The sequence below is a fragment of the Ctenopharyngodon idella genome, chromosome 16 (genome assembly GCF_019924925.1).
Source record: "Ctenopharyngodon idella isolate HZGC_01 chromosome 16, HZGC01, whole genome shotgun sequence".
Classification (NCBI taxonomy): Eukaryota; Metazoa; Chordata; class Actinopteri; order Cypriniformes; family Xenocyprididae; genus Ctenopharyngodon; species Ctenopharyngodon idella.
In genome coordinates this window covers 25995841-26017500 of record NC_067235.1, presented here as the reverse complement: position 1 = coordinate 26017500, position 21660 = coordinate 25995841, and the positions used below count along the sequence as shown (strand labels likewise).

The 21660-nt window shown below is 37.7% G+C and overlaps 1 protein-coding gene across 4 annotated transcripts in view; it reads right to left on the bottom strand.

Annotated features, from left to right (window-relative positions):
• The window catches only part of cadm4 (cell adhesion molecule 4), a 155692-nt gene that overhangs the window by 16556 nt on the left and 117476 nt on the right, over positions 1-21660 (bottom strand). For 3 of the 4 annotated variants that reach the window (XM_051865265.1, XM_051865267.1, XM_051865264.1), the window contains exons 3-7: positions 16149-16436; positions 12771-12932; positions 11868-11958; positions 6174-6346; positions 798-875 (exon numbers count right to left, since the gene is read on the bottom strand). In XM_051865265.1, the coding sequence (XP_051721225.1) occupies positions 798-875; positions 6174-6346; positions 11868-11958; positions 12771-12932; positions 16149-16436 (792 nt within the window). The remainder of the gene's footprint in view (positions 1-797; positions 876-6173; positions 6347-11867; positions 11959-12770; positions 12933-16148; positions 16437-21660) is intronic. The other variant, XM_051865266.1, reaches the window with a different exon arrangement.

The following is a 21660-nucleotide window of genomic DNA, read 5'->3' as shown; positions in this document are numbered from 1 at the left end:
CCTTAGTTGTCAGTTATAATCATCAAAATTAAAAGAAATAAACATTTGAAATATATCAGTCTGTGTGTAATGAATGAATATAATATAAAAGTTTCACTTTTTGAATGAAATTAGTGAAATAAATCAACTTTTTGATGATATTCTAATTATATGACCAGCACCTGTATATATATTATTTATTTTCCAATTTGTAAGCATCCATTCAAAGTAGAGGGTGTTAATTAAAGAAAATTAGTGAACATTTTGAATCTAATATATCATATCTGGTCGGATCATGTCACACTGTCAAATCAGATCCGAAAATCCTGCATTCACAGAGGATCATAACTCCATGCAGCTGCAGTATGACTTTCATTTGGAAATGAATGACTTTTGGTTTTATAGCCTGTCAGAACCAGTGAAAATGCAGCATAAATTATGAAGAAAGTTATTTACACATCAAATAATGGATGCAGAAATTTGTGAAGAACACAAAGAATGAGAAAAAAAAAAAAAATATTACAATGCTCATCGTGCAAGCACTGTAATAAAACAGTCACTCATTATTACACACGTGAAGAGGTCAGCCAATCACAACAGAGTTTACATAATTTTAAAAGCTACAGTAGAAAAACAGCCTGTTTTATTCAAAGGGAAAGAAAGAAATGTTAAAGCAGTCCTCATGTAAACCTAAAGTATGACTGTTTATGCAGCAATAAACTCACATTAAAAGTGCACTTCAGTGGAAAAAAAAAAAAAGTGAAGCGAAGTGAATGATGAGTACAGGAGGTAAGGTGAGGTGATGGAAGAAGGGTTACCTTTGTATTCCTTCGTTAAGCTGGAGGTTGGAAGGATGGGGTGAGCGATGGTAGGATGAGAGTTGGGAGTGACAGACACTACAAGGGAATGGCATTACAACAAGGTTATTAACAAACTACTGCAGCTATACAAGCAAGGGGAAAGCAAGCAAAATGAGGCATATCAGTGTGTATTTGAGTGTACGAGTGTGTGAGCAAGAGATAAACAATGTTGTTCATGAATTGCACCCCTCTGCCAGGGTCAAGGGTCTCTTTGCGGATAACATCTCCAGCCAGCAGGGTGCAGCAGCTTCCTGTTCCACCCTTTCATCCCTCACCGCTGCAAAATACTGCAGTTACCGTGCACCCCGGGCTCAGCACTCTCTCTCACTGTAATCTTCAATCCCTCCATCCCAAAGATCATCAATCTTACTGCTCTGCTCACCATCCTCCACACCTCTAATACAGGCACTAGCCTCATCGCTCTTTCTCGACCCATCTCGTTCCTGTTGCTGGCTCGCAGCTACTCTCTCTCTCTCTCTGCATATGGGTCTATCCTTTTTATGCAACAAAGAGCAGCAACACAGTTTTCGGTTGCGTATGTGCGTGGCCTTCAATACTCACAGGGATTAACAGCATGGTACCAGACTGATCAATAACCAGACACAGATCAATATCCCAAGACCACTCTGACTCTTCAGGAAGAGGAGGGCAGCTAATCATTTCTCTCATTCCTCTCCTCTCAAAACCTCTTATCTTCCTCTGTGGCAAAACATCTCACATTTTAAAACATTTCAGATACTTAAAGGAACAGTTTCTCCAAAAATGATTCTTAATGGGAGAGTTGCCCTAAAAATGATTCTTTAAGGCACAATTAAAGGGTTAGTTCACCCAAAAATGAAAATTCTGTTATTAATTACTCACCCTCATGTCGTTCCACACCCGTAAGACCTTCGTCCATCTTTGGAACACAAATTATGATATTTTTCATAAAATTCGATGGCTCAGTAAGGCCTGCATTGCCAGCAAGATAATTAACACTTTCAATGCCCAGAAGGCTACTAAAAACATATTTAAAACAGTTCATGTGACTACAGTGGTTCAACCTTAATGTTATGAAGCGACGAGAATACTTTTTGTGTGCCAAAAAAAACAAAATAATGACTTTATTCAACAATATCTAGTGATGGGCGATTTCAAAACACTGCTTCATGAAGTTTCGAAGCTTTACAAATCTTTTGTTTCGAATCAGTGGTTTGGAGCACGTATCAAAATGCCAAAGTCACACCCCCCAGTGGTGAACCACTGAAATTTCGAAACACTTATTACATAACGAAGCCTCGTTTACTGAAATCTCGTGACTTTGGCAGTTTAATAAACGCTCCGAACCACTGATTCGAAACAAAAGATTCGTAAATCTTCGAAGCTTCAGAAAGCAGTGTTTTGATATCGCCTATCACTAGATATTGCTGAATAAAGTCGGAATTTTGAATGAAAGGTGAAAAAAAAAAAAAAAAAACAGAAAATAAAAAACTTACAGTAAATGATGACTTTGGTTTGGTCTGTTTCTCAAACAAACATTTTGCATAATGCTTTCAAAAGACAAATCATGAAAATTGCTTTTATGGTGCTTTTGCATCCTTTTTAGTCTTGAACGCTTCAGTCCCAATTCATTGTAATTGCATGGAAAGCAGTCTTCAAAATCTTTTTGTTTGTGCTCTATAGAAGAAAGGAAGTCATACAGGTTTGAAATGACATGAGGGTGAGTAAATAATGACCGAATTTTTGTTTTTGGTTGCCCTGTTCCATCACTCAGATCCTTTTTTCTCATTACATTTCCTGTCCCTCTTTCCTTTATCCTCTCTTTTCAGTGCTCCCACTTTCTCATTCATTACATTTCTCTGTTTTCCTGCACTTTCCCAAAACCAATCATTCAAAAGTCATTTCTTCTTTCCTTCTTCTTGCACATCATTATGGCTCAGGCTGGAAGCTGATAAACATTTTATCACACAGATGTTTGGGTGAGTTACGTCAGCAATGGTCTCTGCGTTTTTGGGACTAGGGGTTTTGTGCCACATTATACCACCAAAGAAAGAAAGAGTGGCAGATCTTCAAGTTGTGTTCTAATCCTCCGTTTAAGCAGTCCGTAAATCCCACAGTCTCTCACCTCTCCCCTCTCCGCTCAAAGGCCAAGTCTCTGTCGTCAACTCAACACACTCCTTGATTCGCCTTGCTTAATATTCCTGTCATGACTATCCAAAGGTAAAAAATGACATTTTCAATTACTATATCCCTTCTTGCTCATGCTTCCTTCTCTTTTTCCTAAGTTTCACTTCATTAATTAAGTGCCCTTGTTGTTTCTCCCAATTAGAGCCACAGCTCATTACTGCACTACATCTTTTTCTCTCTCCTGCGAGCATTGTTGGATCTCCCACTATCTCTTTCTCCATCCCTTCTTTTTTCTTCTCTCATTTCAATCTCAGTGGCTCTCTGAGGCCGTTCGATTCTAATGGCTTTTATCGGCAGCAAGGTCCATCATGGCTAAGTACTGCTGCTGTTTTACATAAAGCATGTCTCCAGGGGACTGTCCTCTGACCGTTTGACCACTGAACAAGCTGCATATGTGGAGGTGAAGAGTACACACACACACGTACATTTTCTTTTATGTGGTGAGGACTTTCTATTGATTTTTTTTTTTTTTTTTTAGTGAGTTAATGAAATGTTCTATCCTCTCGCCTTAAATCTAACACTCAGAAACATTTTTGCACTTTTAGATTTTCATTAAAACATTGTTTCAAGACATGTCTCATGTTTAAGACATTTTCCTCATGGAGACTTTTGGCTGCTCCCTAAAATGTAATGATTCTTGTGTAGGCAAAACCTGAACCACACAGATACAATTAAATAAATACAAAAATGCAGCTCCACATTAAAAATCTTCTTAAGTTGTTTTGGTAAAAAAAAAAAAGTATGCACCAAATATATATGCAAATGTAAAAGTTTCCAGACAGACAGAGATAAAGCAGCACAAACAGGCGTACCTGTTGAGCCATGTGGTAAATACACACTTGCATATCAGTCAGTGTAAATTGTGAAATTTCTGAAAAAACAAAGTCTCCTCCTCCTCGGTCCTTTTGTTTTCCTCATTTCCCTATCTGTGTCACTTCTCTCCATTGCTCTGTTTCCCGATTCATTCTTGTCTTTTTCTCATCTTCCTTCAGTTTATAATCATCATTCTGTTCATATGGGCTGGTTGCTCCTCATTTTGCACTTCATGGTCACTTTAGACATAAAATAAATCAATGGGAAAAATTTGTCAGTGCGAAGCAGCAAGATATTTAGATCAGCCCTCCTCCACCCTTTCGTGTCACTGTGACTGCTGACTCATCATCTCAGTAGTTCTCCCTCATCCTCTATCAGCCTTCAGCAGTCAGCCATTTCTCTCTTTTTAGTTGCACTGAGCATGGGATTTCCAGCGGATGAAACCTAAATACGCTGATACCGCTGAGAGTTAACACCAAATCTTGTTCATTTACTCCCACACAAACACATTAAATGGGGAGATCTGTGTTCTGTGTAGGAAAGGGAACAAAAGAAGGAAGGAAGGAAGGAAGGAAGGAAGGAAGATAAAATGAAGGGAAGGAAGGAAGGAAGGAAGGAAGAAACATTGGAATGGTGAAAGACAGATAGGAGGGAAGAGAGGGAGGAATGAAGGAAGAACAGGATGGATGGATGGATGGATGGATGGATGAAATAAAGCATGGAAGGAAGGGACATAGTAAAGGTGAAAAAGATAGAAAGGAAGTGAGGGAGGATAGGGAGGGGTGGAGGAAGAACAGGAAGGAAAGAAGGAAGGAAGGAAGCAGGAGGGAAGGAACAGTAAAGGTGAAAAAGATAGGAAGGAAGCGAGGGAGGAGAGGGAGAAGTGAAGGAAGAACGGGATGGATGATGTATGGAAGAAAGGAAGGAAGGAACAAGAAAGGCACAAAGGAAATAACAAAACGAGGGAAGAAAAAGATTAAGAAACCATTGGAAGGGAGGAAGAAACATAGGAAGGAAGGAAGAAAGGATAAAAAAAGGCAGGAAAGAAGAGGGTGAGGAAAAGAAGAAAGGTTGGAAGGAAGAAATTAAGGAAGGAAATAAACAAAGGAGGGAAGAATGAAAAGAAGTGACAAAGAGAGGAATAAAGGAATGAAAATAGAGGATAGAATTTTGAAAATAAGAAAAGAAGGGGTGAAAATGAAAAAAGAGGAAGAAATGAAGGAATAAGAAAAGAAATGAAGAAAGAAAAGAACATAGTAAGGGAGAAATGAAAGAAGGCAGAGAGGGAGGAGGGAAGGAAGAAAGAATACAAGAAACATTGAAAGAAAGGGAGAAGGAAGAAAGGGAGGAATAAAAAAGGAAGGAAGAAAGGAAGGAATGATGTAAGGAATGAAAGGAGGAACAGAGGAAGAAAGGAAGGAACGAAGGAAGGAAGGAAGGAAGGAACAGGAAGGCAGAGGGAATGAAACAAGGAATAAAGTAAGGAAGGAAACAAAAATTAAGGAACAAGAAAGATAAAAAGGAGGGGAATAAAGCGAGTAAGAAATTAAGAAAGGAAGAAAGAAGAAAAAACTAAGGTAGAACAGATGGATGAATAGATAGAAGGAACAAATTAAGGGAGAAAGAAAGGAAAGGAGGAAGAAAGAAGAAACAAATGAAGGGAGGAAGAAAAGACGTATGGAAGGAAAGAAGGAAGAAACAAAGGAGGAATAAACTGGCAGAGAAAGGGATTCCTGGGACATTCTCCAAAGTGCAGAGGTGTTTCAAAGCTACGAGGCTCACCTACACAGAACCACGGATAGAATGAGCAGAAGAGAGAGGGAGCGAGGACTAGAAGCGGGATGAAAGATGACATTCCCACCCACCTGCGCTCTCCGAGCTGCCTCGTTAACGTGCGTATTTGATGGCTGTCATTACCATGCGAAAAAAGAGGAAAAAAGAGAAAGAAGGGAGGTAGACCTCTGGGGATCTCATTTCTTGCACTCTTTCAAAATACATCACACATCCTGCAGGTCTACAGACACAGCTGAAGGATGCAGTATACTGAACAGCCACAAGGGGCAGACCTGGGCAAGAGGGGGAGGACTTAAAAAAAACACCATGGTGGGAGCACAAGATGAGTTTGTCGCATCCAAAGCCACAGTAAACCACCTCTGTAGCTGCGAAGAACCCACGCTGTTCTCGAACGGCAAAGAAAGTGTAGGTGTTTATGGAATTGTTTTGTAATTCTGAGTGGTGTGGAAACAGGTTTCATGTGAAAGCCTTAAGACTTTGACATGCACAAATGTTGACTGTATTGTAGTTTAGAAGGGGAAAGTGGTAATATCATGTGACCAGGGACGCTCGTTTTCTTACCATACACCAGCAGCGTGTAGTGGTCAGCTGCACGGCCGTAATTATTATGCGCCTGACAGAGGTAGGTGCCGTTGTGTGATTGGCTGAGACGAGACATATGGAGAATGTTGCCTGTTTTTTCCGCCCTCTCAGGAAGAGTGTCGTTCACTCGTGACCACTGGATGTCACGTGGTCTAGAAAAGAAGAAAACACTGACTGTAAAAAAGACAATGTATTAAAGGGTTAGTTCACTCAAAAATGAAAATTCTATCATCATTTACTCACCCTCGTGTTATTTCAAACCCATAAGACTTCGGTTCATCCTCGGAACACAAATTAAATATATTTTTAATAAAATCTGAGCCAGTTCTGTACTCTCCATTGACAGCTACGCAACTACCACTTTGACGCTTCAAAAAAAAAAAGCCTAAATATAATCTGTTCAGTGTATAAAGAAATTGTGGACTAAACCACTCAATTCATATGGGTTAGTTTTACAATATCTTGCTAAACTTTTTGAAGCATCAAAGTGTCAGTTGCGTATCTGTCAATGGAGGGACAGAAATTGCTCATATGTTATTAAAAATGTTCCGAAGATGAACGAAAGTCTTATGGGTTTGAAACAACATGAAGAAGAGTAAATTATGGCAGAATTTTAATTTTTGTGTGAACTAACCCCTTAAAGAAATAATCAAGTATTTATCAAAGAAGGAACAAGGCATTAAAATAAAAACTTGAAAAACAAATCTTCTCCAAATAATGAGGCACCGGGGATGAAAGAGAAGAGAAATCTGATAATATAAAAAAAGATGAAAAAGACATAAAAGGATTGGGGAAAATATAGAAAGAAAAAAAAACATTTTGTCTAGTAAATACAATCTAAACCACATTAAAACAAAGTTATTTTAAATGTTTATTTACCTTTATAATATCTATTATTTTCTCTTATCTGTGTAAGGCTTGTTTTCATAGGATATATTTTATATATTATTCTATATTATTTTTTCCATTGGCAAATATATGTTTTTATTCCTAAAAGATTCAGTGTTTTTGAATGAATGATTCATTGCCTCACTCATAAAGTCACTGGCTGTATCCAAATATGCCAACGTCGCAACTACAGTGGGTACGGAAAGTATTCAGACCCCCTTAAATTTTTCACTCTTTGTTATATTGCAGCCATTTGCTAAAATCATTTAAGTTCATTTTTTTTCTCATTAATGTACACACAGCACCCCATATTGACAGAAAAACACAGAATTGTTGACATTTTTGCAGATTTATTAAAAAAGAAAAACTGAAATATCACATGGTCCTAAGTATTCAGACCCTTTGCTGTGACACTCATATATTTAACTCAGGTGCTGTCCATTTCTTCTGATCATCCTTGAGATGGTTCTACACCTTCATTTGAGTCCAGCTGTGTTTGATTATACTGATTGGACTTGATTAGGAAAGCCACACACCTGTCTATATAAGACCTTACAGCTCACAGTGCATGTCAGAGCAAATGAGAATCATGAGGTCAAAAGAAACTGCCTGAAGAGCTCAGAGACAGAATTGTGGCAAGGCACAGATCTGGCCAAGGTTACAAAAAAAATTCTGCTGCACTTAAGGTTCCTAAGAGCACAGTGGCCTCCATAATCCTTAAATGGAAGACGTTTGGGACGACCAGAACCCTTCCTAGAGCTGGCCGTCCGGCCAAACTGAGCTATCGGGGGAGAAGAGCCTTGGTGAGAGAGGTAAAGAAGAACCCAAAGATCACTGTGGCTGAGCTCCAGAGATGCAGTCGGGAGATGGGAGAAAGTTGTAGAAAGTCAACCATCACTGCAGCCCTCCACCAGTTGGGGCTTTATGGCAGAGTGGCCCGACGGAAGCCTCTCCTCAGTGCAAGACACATGAAAGCCCGCATGGAGTTTGCTAAAAAAACACCTGAAGGACTCCAAGATGGTGAGAAATAAGATTCTCTGGTCTGATGAGACCAAGATAGAACTTTTTGGCCTTAATTCTAAGCGGTATGTGTGGAGAAAACCAGGCACTGCTCATCACCTGTCCAATACAGTCCCAACAGTGAAGCATGGTGGTGGCAGCATCATGCTGTGGGGGTGTTTTTCAGCTGCAGGGACAGGACGACTGGTTGCAATCGAGGGAAAGATGAATGCAGCCAAGTACAGGGATATCCTGGATGAAAACCTTCTCCAGAGTGCTCAGGACCTCAGACTGGGCCGAAGGTTTACCTTCCAACAAGACAATGACCCTAAGCACACAGCTAAAATAACGAAGGAGTGGCTTCACAACAACTCTGTGACTGTTCTTGAATGGCCCAGCCAGAGCCCTGACTTAAACCCAATTGAGCATCTCTGGAGAGTCCTAAAAATGGCTGTCCACCAACATTTACTATCCAACCTGACAGAACTGGAGAGGATCTGCAAGGAGGAATGGCAGAGGATCCCCAAATCCAGGTGTGAAAAACTTGTTGCATCTTTCCCAAAAAGACTCATGGCTGTATTAGATCAAAAGGGTGCTTCTACTAAATACTGAGCAAAGGGTCTGAATACTTAGGACCATGAGATATTTCAGTTTTTCTTTTTTATCTGCAAAAATGTCAACAATTCTGTGTTTTTCTGTCAATATGGGGTGCTGTGTGTACATTAATGAGGAAAAAAAATGAACTTAAATGATTTTAGCAAATGGCTGCAATATAACAAAGAGTGAAAAATTTAAGGGGGTCTGAATACTTTCCGTACCCACTGTATATTAGGTGAAAGCAGTATTTGTAAAGAGTCGTATGGACATGATAAATGTTATTGTAATTCTAGATTACTTTCCTGTTACACACATTCATACTACATAGAACATACTTGGCCACAAAAAATTACTTAAAAGAACTGCCTATTCAAAAAGTATGCAATTTTGGATGCTACCATTTATTTGTTTCACTCCTAAATGGATCAGTGTTTTGAATTACACAGTTAAAGGAATCATTCAATGACTCAATCATAAAAACAGTCATTTACACACACATGCACCTTTATTACCTTTATTAAACATTATTGTCTTCATTTTATAAAAGCAATAAGCCACTTAAGATGCATTTATCTTGTTTTGAGGATGTTTGGATTTTTCTTTTTACTGGAAAATGGATATTTTATATATTTATATACTCAATATTTTGCAAAGAGGAGAGAAGAGGAGTATAGCCCTGGAAGATAATACCAGGCAGACAGAGACAAAAGAGCATGAAAGGAGGAGATTACTGAACACACACACACACACACACACACACACACACACACACACACACACACACACACACACACACACCAAACAGCTGCGAGGTGATCCACAGTAGCAGGAGATACATGGAAACTGTAGGGCAAAAAGCCTGAGGCTTCTGTTCTGAGCCCACCGCCTGTGAAATGCCTCATCCCTCATCCACCCTGGCTGGGATACAAGTCTACGTCATCACACCGAAATCCCACGGGACACTTTTAATTACAGCCCTCACAGGATTCAGGATACAGTACCACACACACATTCTCACATACATACGGATGCGGCAGCCAAAGCACCGAGGAATAATAAACACACCCCTCCAACAAATGCAGACTATGTTTAATTGGTGATTAATGTCAGATGAACATGATCGTAATGGCTTTATAACCAAGCAGCACGACGCAGTGTACTGTGAGTTCAGTTACCGTAGAGCGGCATCTGGATCCATCTCTCATCCCTCCCATCAATACACTCATTTATCTCAACCTATCCAGAGAACGGTCTCTCTGTGGGTGGGCAGTCTATTCTCATTTCTCATCACTGCATTCTGTAATCTTCAAACATGCCCCTACAATTAAACATTTACATGTTTCACACTCTCTTTCTCCCCATCGTATAAATCACATAGACTTTCGTTTCTCTTTCCCAGCTAAAACCCCTCCGTGCCCATCTTTCTTTCCTTCCTTCCCTCACTCACTCAGTCATTCATTCCCCCATTTCAACGTAAAATGAGTGGCAGCTCAAGCGTCCTTTCTATCTCTCCATCTTTCATTTCTGTAGCGGTCCCTTACGAGGCTCTGGAGAGGTTTAATGGCTTTCTGCTCACAGCCTCTTAGGGAGAAGAGGCTCAGTGACCACGGTTGAGCCAAAGAAAAAAAAGAAAAACAGAGACAAACGTCTTCTAAAGGAAGAAAGTGTCTGTGCTCACAGTGACAGTGGTGAGGTTGACAGAGGGGCACTTTCTCCTTCAGTATAAGTGAAGGGGAAATATCTCAGAATAACTTCATTTCACATTCACCAAAACTGGCAGAAAAATGTCAAATGCTGGTAAAGGACACTCATGCATCTGTTTTAGCAAAATTGTTGTTTAACGTTCATTAAAGTGTGAGTTCACCCAAAAATGAAATTTCTGTCATTTATTACTCACCCTCATGTCGTTCCACACCCGTAAGACCTTCATTCATCTTCGGAACACAAATTAAGATATTCTCATCACTTCATAACATTAAGGTTGAACCAAACCACTGTAGTCACATGGACTATTTTAACAATGTTTTTACTACTTTTCTGGACCTTAAATGTGGTAATTACATTGCTTTCTCATGTGGATCAGAAACCTCTCAGATTTCATCAAAAATACCTTAATTTGTGTTCCAAAGATGAACGAAGGTCTTACGGGTGTGAAATAATTAAATAGTTGCATAAATAGTGGTATTAATGAATAAATAGTGGCAGTATATATATATATGGTCATTACACCATTGCTAAAACAACATCTAATGGTGGCCTAAGACTTTTGCACAGTACTATGTATAAATATATATATATATATATATATATATATATATATATATACACACACACACACACACACACACTATTAATTTTATATTATTGTTTAATTTGATTGCATATTGTTATTTTTGTTACTTCCATCTTTACTGCTGCATTTATTAAAATAAATAAATATTTTATATTATTTATAAATAAATAGAGTGGCAGTAATTGCAATACAAATAATAATATACAATAATTATATTATTATTTACACCTTTACTACAAAATTAATGTATTTAAAAAATAATTATATATATATATTTATTTTTTATTACTTCCATCTTTACTGCTACATTTATTAAAATAAATAAATACTTTATATTATTTATACAGTTGCAGTAATTGCAATACAAATAATAATATACAATGATTATATTATTTAATATAACATATAATTATTTTAATCATTTCCACCTTTACTACAAAATTAATTTATTTAAATTCATTTTATTTATTTCATTTATTTATTTTTATTATTTTATAAATAAATAAATGTGGCAGTAATCGTTATAAAATAACAATATAATATACATTTTTTATTTTATTGTGTACTTTGAATCTGAAATTAATGAGAGAGGGAGGTATTGGGGATGAGGAACAGAAGACAGAGTCAAGGCTGTTCTCCCTCATGTACAGATGCAGGGTTGTCTTTGTTCTGAGCCGTTATACTTTATTGAAGCTGGATTCAGATGATCCTCTTTAAGCATTTTGGATTGTTAGAAGATAAAATCTGCTCTTGTGGGACCAGTTCAGATGATTAGTTTTTAAAGCACATGTAGAAACAGAACTCCACACACGCTTCCACATCCATCAAAATCTCCCACACACAAACTGACAGATACATTTAGAAAGAAAAACACACAAACGCTCTTGTACACTCACAGTGGGTTGCCGGTAACGGAGCAGGTGAGACTGAGGGAGTCTCCCTCTCGGAGGATGCCCTGAGGGGGAATGATTTTCACCGTAGGAGCAACTGCAGAGATAAAGAGAAAGATATAGAGAGGGAATAAAAAAGGAAGAAAGCTCTAGTACAAAGCCTAGTGAGCACCTACTGCCTTCAACGGCAGTACTGTGACTAAGACGGAAACTCATAAGTGACTGGATTGGAACAAATCCTTTTCTCACTCACAACTGAATGTTGCTCTGGAATTACAATTGATTTCGAATCGTCCAATGTGAGAGGAATAATGATTATAATAAACACAAATGAGGATAATCCATTTAATTATTTTAATCAATTTTTATACACTATCATTAAAAAGTGTGAATGGCAGCATAAAAAATTCTGAATGGTAGCATAAATACTGTTTATTATTGAATTAACGAGATTTTAAATCAAAATTTCCTATTAAAATGCTGCCTACAGATGCAAGTGTCTCGACACATTGTCCGATACAAACTCACTGTGGGTAACAACAGCAATACACTAAAGTTTATTTGAATTCAATTGTCTTTTTACAGAGTAAAGCCTTTTCATCTTTTATAGCAACTTTACGAGAGGAGTCCTTGTGTAAAGTTAATATTAGATATTTTTATTGGTTGAAATCATTCCGCGGTATCATATTTCAAGTGTTTCTGTTAACACTGTGGTGTGATGTGTAATGGAATAGTGTTGTCTTCTAGTCCTTTATCATAGTGGGCAAGATGTAACACAAACAAACAAAACTTGTTAGAGGCTTGCCAAGTGAACATGTTTAAACAGATGGGGCTTCTGCGAGCTAATAACAACGTTAATCAGTCTAATACGGCGGTAGCCATGGAAACATGATGGCATTGTTGGCTCACAGTGAACGTCCAGGCTGTAGTGACGAACTCGTTTCTGCCCCACGAGTGCCGGGTGAGACGCCTCACAGCTCAGCGCCGCTCCGTTATCTTTCCTCTCCACAGGGATACGGATAGTGTTGGAAACACTCACAGTCTTGCCGTTCTCCTGCTGAGAGATCACACCTGAACGAAAAGAGAGGGATGGAAAGAAATTGAGGGGTTTATAGGAGTCAGTTTGTTCAAATTTTAACAATGTTCACATTTCAGCCAGACATTATTTGCATACCTTTCATACAAAGTATTGCACGCTCACCCGGGTTACTTCAAACAGTACGAATTTGATGCACTGAGCAATACACCTTACACACATTGATTTCACAACCACAGGCTCTATTATCCTGGTGAGACTATTAAGTTTTAATTTGGTGATGAAAAAAGAAATGACAAGGGACGAGTGAAGGGCAGAAAAGTGGTAATGAAACAGACAAGGGGAAGTGTAGGTCGATAAAGAGTGAGGTCAAACAGAGTTTACAGAATTGTGAGGGTCAAGATTGCCGTAATTACGGATGTCCAACTTGTAAAATTCAATTCAGATCTGTCAAACTCATATGCACCACTTAGAGAAGGCTCATTAACTGATAGTAGTTAATTTATTAGGTATTACAACTAAAAAATAAACAACACAGTGCTGTAGGGATAACACATTTTGGAGGCCAAAACCCAGAAACTGGCATTTTAGCACTTCCAGTTTCATTGTCCTGAAATAATGTCTGTGCACCTTTTGAGGTCCAGAAAGGTATTAAAGACACAATTTGAACAGTTGTTATATGCAGTTGACATAGTAAACGCAGTTCAGCGCTTCCGTGTTCTACGTCAGAACGCTGGCTCAGTATTGGCCGGCTCCTGCGTTAGCATCACACGCATGCAACGTGCTGCTCACATGCACAGCATCGGCCAATACTGAGCCGGCGTTCGGATGTAAACAAGGAAGTGCTAAACTGCGTTTATACGTCAACTGCATATGACAACAGTTCAAATTGTTAAATAAAGTAATTATTTTTGTTTTGTTTTTGCACACAAAAAGTATTCTCGTCGCTTCATAACATTAAGGTTAAACCACCGTAGCCACATTGACTATTTTAACAATGTCTTTACTACCTTTCTTGACCTCAAAATGTGCAATGATGTTGCTGCCTATGTGTGCTTCAGAAACCCTCGGATTTCATCAAAAATATCTTAATTTGTGTTCTGAAGATGAATGAAAATCTTACGGATTTGGGTTGACATGAGGGTGAGTACTTAATGACAGAAATTTCATATTTGGGAGAACTAACCCTTTAACATAAAATACATCAGTAATACCCCTTGTGATTTTTTAAAAGATTTTACTTGTCTTGAATAAGGTGGTTGCTACAAAATGGCTGAATGGGACTACAGAAGTTGTTGGGTACATTAAACATCATCACACCAAACAGTTAAACTCATCTACACACTAGTCTGCCTTCACTGCCTTATTGTGTTTATAATCACACTCTTGTAAACTATTCTAACTCAAACTTTCAGGGAAAATGTTTTTTTAAATAAAGACTGAAAGTACTGTCATGACGTTTACTCTGAAATCATGCGATAATAGCTTTTTACTTCTGCCGATAGAATTTAGGCTTCAAAATTCATAAACGTTGTGTTGATTTGTGAAGATTATCATGATGAACAAAATGTGTATGAATCATAAACTTTTGGTCACAGAGCTTATTTTCTGCAATAATCCAAAAACCAAAACCAGGGTGATACTAACTTCTGGGTCGGCCTACAAAAATATGTCATCACTGCAGTGCTCTATACTTTCACAGCATCTAGGTTAATGTAAATTTATAAATATAGCATTGTTTATTGTTAAATCATGTTTAATCATTCTTTACGTAATGTTAATGTTGCTATTTCAACTAATCATTCTGTGTTAATATTAATTTATAAATAAAACATTGTTTAATGTTAATTAAAGTTTATATATAATACATGTAAATGTTTTGATCTGAAAGGTTAAAAATATACACTACCATTTTCAAGTTTGGGGTCAGTAAGATTTTTCTTTTTTTAAATTGTAATAATATTTCACAATATGTGAAATATAATCACACTGTACCACCTGCAGATTTATTTTGAACAGCTCTGAGTGGACCGTCACGTGTTGTCATCTCGTAATTACGGTAATTACGACATGGTGTGAACGCAGCATTTAGCTCCAACCCTAATCAAAGACACCTGAACAAGCTAATCAAGGTTTTCAGAGTTACAGGTAAGTGAGTTTAATCAGGGTTTGAGCTAAACTGTGAAGTGCAGTGGCCCTCCAGGGACTGATTTAAGGATTTACCCAATCTCAGAGTTACCACCTCACAGTAACATGACATGAACGCAGCATTGTATAACAGGGCTGTTTCAATGTTTGTGCCACTCCTCTTATCTGTGTTTGTGGCATTCCAGACCAGAGTATGTGAGCAGTTTGTGGAGTTGTGGAGTGCTGTTTTCAGACAGGCTGCCAGTCTGTGCGCTACTTGGTGAATTAACAGCAAATTTTGTCTGAAACATAAGTTACTTGACTTGTTTATAGAACTTTTACTCATGTGATGTCACTTAAATAACCTTGATCAGGCAGACATTTAAATTATTTTCACTGAAGCGGAACAGTGATGGGCTCAGAAACCCAAACTCAAGCTGAGCCCCATCCTACTGAATCTGTCGCAGGCGGAGAGACCTTTATATTCAAATAACATTGATAGTGCAGCAAGCCTACAATCTCAGCCTGCACTATCCCTGCCTCTGTTTCTCTGTCTGTGTCTTTGTCATTCTCCTCTTGAAGCCAAAAAAGGAAAGCTGAAACAAAAAGATAGAGCAAATGTGATGGCAGTGAGGAAAAGAAGGGGGAGAGAAAGCAAGAAAATGAGAGGTAGAGTTGACAGAAATGAAAGGAAGTCACAGATTGGGGCCGCACCTGGATCCAGTTCTGAGTGTGGGGGGTGTGTATTTGACAAAAAAAAAAAAAAAAAAACGTTCCTCTGCACACATCCGAAGGGACCCAGATGGACAGATGCATTTGAAATTCGATTGAGTGACATAAAGCAATAGAGGGGAAAATGTGCCAATGTGCAAACACATGGGGGAGAGGCTTCCAGGCTGCCAGAGAGATTAGTCGAAATGCATGACATTTACTGTGAAGACAGAGAGTCTGACAAAGAGACAAAGCAAATATGCACACATGTGAGGGATTTTAAATAATAGTTGACTCTTTTGTGTTTGTATATGTGCTTATATGCTTTTTTCATGTTTGTAAGTGCATGTATAGTATATAAATGTGGCTGCATTGAATCTGAAATCACTTTGTCACATTTAAATGAAACTCACCAGCGATCTCTCGGCGGTCTCGAACCCAGCGCAGTGTGGCTGGTGGTTTGCTCCGCGGGGACAAGCATGTGAGTTCCACCTCTCCACCCTCCACTGCCTCTGTCTTCACCTCCACGATAGGCACCTCCGGTGGCACCACCACCGACAGCGTCGCCACCTGGTGGTGTGTGTCATCGGTGTAGAGCTGGCAAAAGTAGCCGCCCTCATCAGACACACTTACATTAGTCAACGTGATCCGCACCAGCCGCGGTGTGAAAAGAACCATCTGAAAACGGTCGTCTTTCAGTGCTGGAAAAGAGAGAGTAGGGATGAGCAAGGATAGGCAGGATACGCAAGTTAAAATTAAATCAAAATTGAACCTATTTACTTTCTAAATGCATCTTTCTGGTCTTATTGTAAGCAATTTCAGTGATGCATGTTATTGCAAAGAAGAAAATGTGTTTTTTAATTTTTAATCAAAATGGAGTGACTTTCTCTTTCTCTGAAATGACTTTCCTTCTCTGCTGACGTCCAAATAGGCATTTAAGCATTGTTTTAGCAATCTTATTTCAAGTTTAGTTTCATTCTAGTGTATAATGCCTTCTTTTCACAATGGATAAAATCAAGTCAAGCCTATTACGTAACTAAAATGTGTTGTGGTTGGCAATTCACAGTGAGTTAAGTAATAAAATGGTTTTGTGAAGAGAAAATGGAGCAGGACAAACACTACCAACATTACCATTCAAAAAGGTTTTTTTTTTTTTAAATGAATACTTTTATTCAAGCAAGGACGCATGAAACTGAACCGTGACAGTTAAGAAATATATAATGTTACAAAAGATTTCTATTTCAAATAAATGCTGTTCTTTTGAACTTTCTATGTGGTTTCCACAAAAATATTAAGTAGTGCAACTATTTTCAAAATTGATTATAATAAGACATGTTTCTTGAGCACCAAATCAGAATATTAGAATGATTTCTAAAGAATCATGTGACACCACATGAATCACAGAAATAAACAACATTTATAAATATATTAAATATACTGAAATAGAAAACAGTTATTTTATATTGTAATAATATTTCACAACATTACTGATTTTACTGAATTTTAGATTAAACGAACGCAACCTTGATGAGCATAAGACATTTTCAAAAAAAAAAACAACAAAAAAAAACAATCAGCCACAAAATAGTATTATACAGTATATTTTACATGTTCATTTTTCATGGCTAAATACTGCTGTTTATCACTATGTTTTCTATTGTAAGTTAATAGCATGTTTTCAGCAAAACCATTTTGTATATCCTGATTGTGCAAGATGTACATACTTTGTCTTGTAACTGTTGATAGCAATTTGATAGCAAAATAAAGTAGTATTACCTTTTAAGTAGCTTCAAAGCAGCTATTGTAGTAGTTTGTAGTGTTGCTAGCTACTTTATCAAAAGGGAAGCTTGTATTTTAACTACTTTTATTTACTATTAGTTTGTTGTTTGCAAGCTACAGTTTCAAATTAACTTCAACTCTGATAGAGAATCACACAATAAAGATCAAAAGAATAGAGCAACATAAAAAGAAGAAGATGAAAAGGAGAAGAAAACAACAGACGAGGATTTTAACTAGCATCTCTCCTAGAACAGCTGACACAGAATAACACATAAATACAGAGGGGAAGCAGAAAACAGAGGCATTGAGAACTGGTGTTGAAAATGATTTGAAACCAAGGTGAGAGAAAAATCAATTGTAAGAAAATAATAATAATAATAATAATACCAAATAATGATGCCAATTGCAGGGGCTGGATGGGCCTTTTTGGGATAAAAATCACACAAACCCGTTTTGTATTGACTGGTGCTAAATACTCCTTTTCTCCCTTCTTCCATTTAAAGCTTTTTGTCTATAGCCGACTGTGCTCTGGAGATGTGACCCTCTGCCATCAGCACACTCACAGATAGCAGCCCGATGTGCTGGATCCATAAGATGATTACTGCTCTGAATGAACCCAGACATTTCTCAACACCTGGCTGCATTTATCTGTGTTTCTTGCTGGAAAATATGAATGAATGTGAGCGAGAACAAGTAAATTAGTGAGCGAATGTGTGAACAAGTGAATAATTAAATTAATGTTTGAATGAATGAGTGAGTGAACGAATCAATGACTCAGTGTTACATTAAATGAGTGATAAGCTGTGTTTGAAATTGCCCCCTATACCCTTATTCACTATTCCCTACATTACTCCACTAATATAGTGAATATACTAATAGTGAATGAAAACGAGTGCACCGGAAGGGCAGCTACTTTTGCGTAGTTTGTGCTTGCTGTTTAATAATCATTTGAAATTTAGCAAACTGGCAGCTCCAGAAGGATGATGAAGGAAGATTTATCTTTAACTCTGTCATTGAGACTTGCATGTATAAACCTTAATTAAATTACATAAATCAATTAAAAAGTAATTTATACCAGTATGATATTACACTGTAGCCACATTGGACCAGCAGTTTGGAAAATAGATGGCTGGATGATTCAGCCGTGGGGCCCATCTTCTGGCAAGACACCGGAATTCATTCAGCACGACCCTGACAGTGCATTATGGGTATTCTCTAGCCGTTGAGCGTACATCTGTTGTACACTCGTTATTGTAGTGCATTGTGGGATTGAATCAGTGCACTCTGTAATGTCCACTATGGTTTCGGACACCACTACAAACAGCTGTCCCTTCAAATAGTGCCCTATTTAAGGGTATAGGAGCGATTTCGGACGCAGCTATAGTGATACACTGAGTAAGTGAATTACTAAATGAATCAGTCAGTGAGCAAGAAATTCAATGACTGAATCAATGATTCTATGAGTTACACTATGAGGGATTGAAACACTGAGAAAGTGAATCACTAAATGAATCAGGCAATGAGAGAGCAACTGAGTGAATGAGTTATACATTGAGCAAGCAAGTGAAAGAGTGATACATTGAACAAACAAGCGAATGAATGAATGAATCAATCAATCAATCAATGATTCAATGATTCAGTGTTGCATTGAGTGAGTGAGTCAGTGAGTGAGTGAATCACTAACAAAGTCAGCAAGTAACTAAAGGCTGGAATACACTACACAACTTTTAAAATCTGAACAGATTTTAAAACACTAGGCATCAGACTCTTGCCGACTTTGTAAATGGTTACTCTGTAAATTGCTGTGTGAACGGGACTTTGAGACTCGCATCTGCAAGTAAATGCGACTGTCAATCACAAAAACTGACAGTGTGAACGTAGCCGGGATGTGCAGGAGATGAGTCGCAAAGGAAAAATGAGCCAAGCGCATTTGAATGTGGATGAGGTGGGAAGACGCAGTTAGTATGGATTTTACAGATTACAACGTGAGTTAGAAGTGAGCGGCACAGTCAGTTGTTATTTATATGCTGATGAGTCAAATACTGAGACTACTTTGTTACGCATGTTCTGTTAACTTACTTTTGTGTTGTTATTGCATTTGTATTTTTTTTTTATAGCAACACTGGTAGATAGACGACAGTTTCGGTTTCAGTAGCGACACATCATACACTACGATATGTTATAAAATAGGCTAAAAATATCATACGTTTTGATATTCCCCGACTGGATGGAATCACAGTCTGAAGCTACACAAAATCGGAGTCTGTGCCCATCATACACTACTGATTTTCTGTAAAATCTGCCAACTCCGACTGCCCAAAATCTGCAGACTGGAGCAGACTTAGTGAATTAAAGTTATATACTGAGTACGTGAAAGAGTGATACATTGAATGAACGAGTGAGTTAGTGAATGAGTGATAAACTGAATAAGTGAGTGAGCGCTCTTTTGTGACATGTGTATCTACTCACTCGATCCGTGTTATACACAACGGGAGTAAAAGAGCCTCACTAAAGGAGATAAATGCCTTTGCTCACGCTAAATGGCAGGGAAATGTCAATGCATTGTCCAGGCTGCTGTCACCTTTAGTCACGGCTCATTTACATACCCCACAGATCTGGCCAATCTGAAGGAATCTCATGGAAAGGGCACATGCTGATAGGCTATTGTATTCATGACCGCTGAGGGATATTTACGCCCTGTTGCCCGCTAAAAGACTGTTATCGGGATTCATTAGTTAGCAAGCAGAGTTTTCATTCGTGTTTCTCTGTACATTTAGACCAGGGCACTCAAGCAGTAAGGGCAGCCTGGAGCTGTCATGATCGCACTGTAGAATCCACCGATATTAAAAGCCTAAAGATTGTAGGCAAAAAGTGTGTCTGGAAATAGTGGTGTGAATGGCTCAGAAGAGGTGTGATTTAGCTCCTACAAAATGGCCCAATTATGTGCACTTATAAAAGCAGAGATCACGGATACTAATTCAGCTTTTAGCTTTTGTGGTCCTTTCTGTTTCTACCAATTTCATTCTTTCTCTCCATTCTCTTTTTTCACCGAATTATGTATGCTTTCTGAGTCCTTTTCCGAGGCAAGGGTTACAAAGGCAAGGATGAAAACACATTACATATCATGTAAAACGAGGGTGACAGAGAGTCATCACTTAAAGGGATTTCAAATTTGAGCGATAGTGACGGCTGCGATGGAAAAAACAAAGGTTATTACATAAAAGGATCTTTAAAAAGAAATTGAAATAAGGTGTAATCAGTTAAAAAGGATTTCAGAAAGACTGATGGCGCCAGTATAAATATATTCCAAAGATGATAAAAGCTAACTAGCATGAAAAGAGACTGCTCCACTGCTAGCACGAACTCCAAGGTTGTGTTTAACATATTTACCACTTACCAGCGTTAAAAGAGAACCATTAATGGATGAAGTCAATGTCAGAAAAGGAATGCTCAATAAGTTAATTTTGCTACTTGATAAAAATGCAGCAAAAATGGGGAAGAACTTTAATAAAACCAATGACAAACTTTACATGAGGTTTAACAGACCAGCAGTGGATGTGTATTTTAAATATAATATATAGAAATATATACATCAAAGTTTGCATTTTTGTGATTAGTGATAACTTTAAGATGAACTAATTATGTGTTAAGCATTATATAATGCAATAAAGTTTGTTCATGTTATAATGGAAGACCATTTCTGCCTCAAAGTAAAAAAAAAAAAACCGTTTATGATATTGTTTAAAATAAGGGGGAAAAAAATGCATATGAGAAATAATTTCTAGAAAAAGTCTTATAGTGAGATTTGCATTTGCAATTTGAGAAAGAATTATATAATGCAACAGTAAAAGTTCTTTTTATGCAATAAAAGTTTGATATCCTGTTACTCTGTGAGATACTAAGTCACAATTTATAGAAAAAAAGTCAAAATTGTGAGATACAGTGCTCAGCGTAAATGAGTACACCCCCTTTGAAAAGTAACATTTTAAACAATATCTCAATGAACAGAAAAACTATTTCCAAAATGTTGACAAGACTAAGTTTTATATAACATCTGTTTAACTTATAACATGAAAGTAAGGTTAATAATATAACTTAGATTACACATTTTCAGTTTTACTCAAATTAGGGTGATGCAAAAATGAG